The following is a 6,621-nucleotide window of genomic DNA, read 5'->3' on the forward strand; positions in this document are numbered from 1 at the left end:
ATGATGCACTGTCAGCAACTGGAAGTGTGTTTATGATTAGAAAGGCACTCAAGTTGCAAGAGCCAGAAACAGATCTGGACTGGGGACACCCCCGAGTTCTGGGGGTTTGGATCCAGCACAGGAGGACAATACTGGAAAGGGGTGGAGCAAGGAATGAGTCTGATGGTCAGACAGGGAAAAGACTTAAAGGGACCACATGGCCAAAGATCAATGGAGCTCATTTAAATCACCAAATAAATGGAGCTCATCCAGGGAAAGATGACCAAAGACCCACTGGATTGCAGAGAACCCCTCCAAAGGCAGTCAGGTTGAGGACAGGGGAGAGGCAGCAGCCCTCTCTCATCCTCCCAATCTGGTTATATCTTTAATAAAAATTTCAGGAGAGTCCAGTCAGTGTTAACGCCCACTCCCTGCAAGGGTGAGGGGGTTGGGATAGGAACTGAGCAGCTTGATGTCCTTCAGCTTCATTTACAAGAGTTCCCCACCTCCCTACCCTGAGCAGCTCTGCAATGTCTCCCCATCCAGCACAGGAGCGGGGGGAGGGAGGGCAGATCCCTTCTCTTCCCCAGACACTGGGCCAGCCTTTCCTAGGAGAAATACACTCTGTTGCAGGAGGGTACATGACCTTCTGGGGCTTAATCATACTACAAAACTGTAACTGATAGTCAAGAATGAACCTTATAGCTGCTATCCAAGCAGCTCCTCCACCAGACTCCAGTGCTGACAGCTCTTACAGTTTTATTGCAAGTTTCATGACATATGTTGTTCTTCTTAAAGCCCCAGCTCCTGGAGTTATATGGTTATGTCAGAATCCCAGCTTTTTTTTTTTTTTTTTTTTTTTTTTAAGGTTAAGTTTCTAGTTCTCCTGATCATGGAGAAAAGCTTGGAAATGTGAGCCCTGAAAGCTCTCAAACCAGGGAGCCATCCTCATAGTTTGGAGGACCTGGCTCATGATTTTGAATACTTGGGGATAGCAGTACTGAGGACCTAACAGGAGTATCTCATCACGGGGCAGTGTAACACCCTTTTATTTTCTATTGCTAGGTGGATTATACCAGGTAATCCCTTTCACTGCTACCCTCGCAGAGTTAGGTGGTCACCTTTATTTGGTATTAAAAAATGCATCCTGGTGCCCATCTCAATACACACCCTCTCTTGTATATCAGAGAAAATGCATAACAATGTCCCACTTTCCCACAGAGTGATGTCACCACAGTCCTTTATTAAGCAGGGCACTCCTTTCATCAAGAAATAATCTGACAGCCTCGCTGTGTTTTGATAAACTGAGAGCCTCCACGGGTAGTACAACACTCGTGTAGATACAATACAGTCACAAAGAGCAGAGCTGTAAATAGAGTATCTAGATACACTGTATAGTGTGTATATGTACATATATAAAATCATACACACATGTATTGTTTATAAGAGAGAGAAGAAGCGTGTATTTTGTTCTCACGGGTCTGTGACACCCTCCCTCCGCCTTTGGGGGAGCCTGGCACTTAGTGACATCATTTTGTAGTTGTGTGGTTGGGGAGGTATGGGAAGACCTTACAGTGGAAGGGGGAGAGGCTTTTAGTTCTTCTGAAGCTACCCAAGACTTTCCTGTCTGCTAAAATAAAGTGATACATTCAACACCTATTTAAAAGAGATAATCTATCAGACTCGACAGGATACTAGCAAATCCTGCTTATTAGCAAAACAATCAGAAAAGAAGAGCTTGTTCATGAAACCCCCCTGAGATTTTCCTTAAAAAAAAAGTATAAAGGTAAAATATAAACACATAGTGAGGAGATATGTCTAAGTGTTCCTTAAACAGCCACATGCTTTTGCATTAGTATTTCAGAGGACGGAAAAAAAACATTTTCAATAGTGTAGTCAGAAAAGATACCCTTATGGAAAAGTCCTGTGGAATGTAATAGGCATGAAACCCAAACAGTTCTGTAGAAAAGCAACAAAGGTCTATAGATAGTTGAAATATTAAATTCTATAGGATGATTACAAAAATAGAAAGGGTTATTTTCTGTTCTATAAACTTTTTAGAATACTTTTATACAGCTGGATTACACTTCTCTTGAATGCCATTGGTTTCACCCATATTAAATAATGCAGGACTATTCCATGAGGGATTTTCATATATGTAAATGCATAGTTTCCATAACAATCTATTGTCAGTGGACTTTAAGGTAATGATGCCTTGTTATGATATTTGTGAGAGACATAAAATAACCACTGGATCGCATTATTATTTCTAACAGTGGAGACTGTTTTGTGTTTCAAAGCCTTCATTTGGATTTTAAGTAGGAGGGGTTCATACCTTGCAAGTAAAAAGTGGAATCAGTTCAATATGATAATAAAATTTATTTAAAAAGCCCAGAAACTTAGAAGAAATTCTCCCAGGTGTAACTCAACCGGTTACAGCCTATTGTTGCTCCCTGGGAATCTGTGTAAATTGAGCAAGGAGCCATGTGACCTGCTCAGTACTCCCATTTTGAGTCTCTTCTTCTTAACAAAAGCTTTCTGCAAAGCAAAGCTTTGTAGGCAGGACATCTGTCGCTGTTTGGGGGGGCAAGTTGGCCATTGAAAAGAAGCAGTGACCTGTCAGCCTTGATTGATGGCCACAAGCCTCTGGTCTCGACCCCTCATGTGGGAAAAGAGGTCCAGCCAAGGAATGCCCTTATTCACATGTTAATTCTGGGCTATAAATACAGGCAGCCTTACAGAGGAGAGGCAAGAGAAGCAAAGAACCCTTCTGAAAAAGGAACAGCCGGTTACCCAAGTGCTTTCTTTCCCCCTTGCTTCCCAGCATTTAGGGGCAGACAAGCTGGATTATAATGACTGCCACGGCTATGGCCAGCAGTGTGCAGAAACTTTCCAACACCAAAGAGGAAAGGAAGGTAGGTCATTTTATGTACAGATTTACACCTACCCTGACATGTGTGGGGTATGGATACTGCACGTAAGTGTGTGGACTATTATTTAGACAACACTCACTGTAGATGGTGCTTCACAATTGCAAAAATGATAGACCAAAAATAATTCCTTTGATTATAAAGGAGTTTACAGGGTATTTTTAACATTCTGGGCTGCATTTTCCTCTCACTTTACACTGGTTTTAAATTGGTGTATCTCTGCTGACTTCAGTTAAATTACTTCTAATGTACACCAGTTTAAGGAGAACAGACTGAAGCTTAATATGTGTAAGAAAGTGCAAAACTGGCAGAGTGGTAATGAGATTATAGAGCATACAATGTTTCCTACTTTGTACCACATCACCCTTGGATCCTCTGATGCCACAGGCAGAATGTGGCTCTTAAGGATTAAAAATGAGGGGCCCAATCTGTCCCTGACGCTGTCCACAATGGGAGTTCTGCCAGTGAGTGCAGTGGGAGCAGATTGTATTGTGATAAAACCTTGACATTCCGCCTCGTAAATCCTATTTTCTTTTTTAATATCTTCCTTTCAGTTAAGAAAGCCTCTGATTGAGCGAAAGCGAAGGGAAAGGATTAACAACTGCTTGGAGCAACTGAAGGAAGCAGTTGTTGGTGCATTTTGTTTGGACGTAAGTGTTGAGTTTTTCTTGTCTCCCCCCCCCCCTTTCATTTTCTAAAAAAAACCAAGCCCAGCATCATACAAAACATTTCTTCTTTATTGACCTACTTACCTTTTTTTTTTTAAATAGCAATCTAAACTTGAAAAAGCAGATATCCTTGAAATGACAGTAAAGCATCTCCAGAATATCCAAAACAACAAGATCATGGGTGAGTTTCTTGTTTTTGCATTTTTCTTTCATTCACTTCATCTTTCAGATGTGGAATTTATTTCCAATCTTGGGGGTGGGCTGCATTTTTAATCAAGTAATATTTTTTTGCAAAAACCTCTTTAAAACCTGATGACACCTACGTCTATTACCAGCATATCTTCTAGTTTCTACTCTTTGCCACTAGAGGGGAATCTAAAGCCAATGCCTTTCAGTAGATGGGTTAAGGTTTTTTCTACCCAACAATGTTCTCTTTCGTTTTAGCCTTGCGCCACAATTTATAACAGCAATGAAATCAGAATTGAGGTATCCTCCTTTATTAAATGAAGTTGCGACAAACTTTTTATTGCTTGATTTTATTTTTTCAACCATAATGATCCTTATGGAAAAGCACAAAAGAATTGATTAGGGATTTAATCAATAGGGCTTTATAGCAATTTAATTTAAAACCTATAGAATTCAAGAGAGAGTTATATTCTTTCTGTAGAATTTTAAAACCATCCTATAGAATCCAAACTAGAATGCTAACCCTGTTATGGAATCACACAGGATGGTTTCAAGCCCTAACTGTTATATAGTGACCAAGGCTATCATGCTCAGTTAAGTTCTATAGGACTTTTCCAGAAGAGGCAATATATTATGAACTTTTTGAATGCTTGTTTAGTCAAACATAATGTACTGCAAGCCCTGTGCACTTAAATGACTTGAATTATCTCCTGTTCTAATGCAGCAGATTCCAAAGTGGGTCTCGAAGCTCAGCAGAGGTACAGCACTGGATATATTCAGTGTATGCATGAGGTTCACAACCTTCTCCTGACCTGTGAATGGATGGACAAGACTCTTGGGGCACGATTATTAAATCATCTCCTGAAATCCTTACCCAGATCCAGCGAGGAGACCTGCAAAGCAGCCTTAAGGTCCTCGCCTCCTGCTCACCAGTCCCATGCAGTGCAGAAATCCCCTATCTGCAATAAGGGGAATACCTCAGGGTCAAGTCCAGCTCAGGACCAGTTCTATCCTGTGGAGGAAAAACAAGCTTTGAAAAATTCATTTCAACCACAACCACTATCTCTCTTTAGTCAGCCTGATGTGCCACCTTCCAGCCAGATCCTGCGGCCAAATTTTTCTCATAATAACCCTAGTATGGGATCATTAGATATGTGGAGACCATGGTAAAATGTATTTTATATTTCTCCTTCTAATCTTAGACACTTCTATATGTATCTTATAGATATGCCTCTTTAAAACACCTGTGGAGCAAATCTGTTCCTGTAGGTGTACTAAAGACCAGGGTACTTCAAGCCGAAGTAAACCTATACGTAGCCTGCATTATAGAAGGCTGCTATTATTTTGTATTTATTTAATACATATAAATTATTGTATAGAACCTCTCTTGGGCTTTTAGTGTACATTAATTATATAACTTTCTTATGTTATTAAAAGAATTAACATCTAATTAATAAAAACAGAACTGAGGAAATACTGTCTTTTGCATTTTGGTTTCTGCCGACATTTCTTTCAGATCTCACTTAAGCTACTGAGATCATGTCCTTGAAGTAAAGAGGACAGGGTACACTCATTACTCCAGTGCAGTGGAAGTAACAGAAAGGAGAATTCAGCTCTAGCCTTCTGGAAATGCTACATTCATTCTAAAAACTTGGTTTTGAAATTTTTAATATTAAGATACATTTAATCGGCGTTCTCTGTATTACCTGTTAAAACTAGGCTATAACATGCCCACCTGAAGAGACTTATTTTTTTATAAAGAGCCAAGTAGATAATGGCTTCTGTTTAATAACAAAAATATGTTGTCTGGTGCTTTGTGTCTACATTTTTTTTTAAAGTATAAATAAGTATTTGAAAGTTCAACACTGAAATTTCTCTGTCTACTTTTCTTCTCTCCATTGGGCATGCACAATGATCTGTTCTTGTAAGGTTGTTCCTAGGTGCTTGGCTGTTAGTTTTTGTTGTACTTTTTGTTTTAAAGAAAAAGCAGCTAGCTGCACACCCACTCAAATCTGAAGAATTAAATGAATCTTGTTAATATATGAGATTATAAAAAGGTCAGATGTTGGGCCCATCAACCTTGACAACTTCTTTAGGTTGAGTGAATTCCAGACAGGATATAAAGACCAGAAGGTAAGATTCCCTGCAAATCCTACCAATAAGTCTGGGAGGAATCTGCTAAACTTGTAGACAACATTTGGTCACAGTTTTTCAAGTCAAAGGCAGTGAAAACTGCTTTACAGTTAAAAGAGCAAGGGATCTCTTAAACAAACACTCTGCATACTAATTAGTGACAGCCCCTCCCCAACAGGGGACTAATTATGCAGACTGATCTGTTTGATGATGTGTCGAAAGAGTGAAAGTCATCACCTTGGGTTTTAGCATCTCTGTGAAGCTCTCCCCTTTTATCCAGCCCTCTTGAAAAGCCATTAGAAATGGTAGCACAGGGATGGCAGGAGTAACAACTGGCTTACATGAAAAGAGGGCCCATTATCGAATGCAGGCACAATGCTGAAACTGTGGTTTCTGAAGCAACTCCTTTAGAAACACTGAATTGTACAAAACTATCAGTGGCCTAAATTTATGACTTGTCATTGTTTCTCCATTCTGGAACAAGCCTTCCAGACGAAAGATAACCTCACCAATGGCTAGCAATATAGATAACATGGCCCAGTCCAGCTCCCACTGAAGTCAATGGAAAGACTCCAACTGAGTAGAATGGGAATTAGAGCAGGTCCATTCACCCAGCAGAGACAATATCAATATAAAATTCACATAGGCAATAAAAATTCCTTACTATTATTACTAATACCACCCCAAGTTATTAGAAGTGAAAGAATATTAAGCATCTGTACAGC

The 6,621-nt window shown here is 39.8% G+C and overlaps 1 protein-coding gene across 1 annotated transcript; it reads left to right on the top strand.

Moving 5' to 3' along the window:
* Positions 1–2,831: 2,831 nt before the first annotated feature.
* Positions 2,832–4,933, top strand: LOC135884157 (transcription cofactor HES-6-like). The gene is made up of 4 exons (XM_065411450.1): positions 2,832–2,894; positions 3,464–3,559; positions 3,680–3,758; positions 4,488–4,933. Exons 1-4 carry the CDS (start codon positions 2,832–2,834, stop codon positions 4,931–4,933), a joined length of 684 nt encoding a protein of 227 aa, XP_065267522.1.
* Positions 4,934–6,621: the final 1,688 nt, after the last annotated feature.

The sequence above is a fragment of the Emys orbicularis genome, chromosome 9 (genome assembly GCF_028017835.1).
Source record: "Emys orbicularis isolate rEmyOrb1 chromosome 9, rEmyOrb1.hap1, whole genome shotgun sequence".
Taxonomy (NCBI): domain Eukaryota; kingdom Metazoa; phylum Chordata; order Testudines; family Emydidae; genus Emys; species Emys orbicularis.

What these genes read in the sequence shown, in the direction of transcription:
- LOC135884157 (XM_065411450.1), top strand. Translation starts at nt 2,832, where the DNA reads ATGACTGCCACGGCTATGGCCAGCAGTGTGCAGAAACTTTCCAACACC. An exon ending in ACACCAAAGAGGAAAGGAAG is followed by an intron (nt 2,895 to 3,463) that starts GTAGGTCATTTT and finishes TCTTCCTTTCAG; the next exon opens with TTAAGAAAGCCTCTGATTGA. An exon ending in CCAAAACAACAAGATCATGG is followed by an intron (nt 3,759 to 4,487) that starts GTGAGTTTCTTG and finishes GTTCTAATGCAG; the next exon opens with CAGATTCCAAAGTGGGTCTC.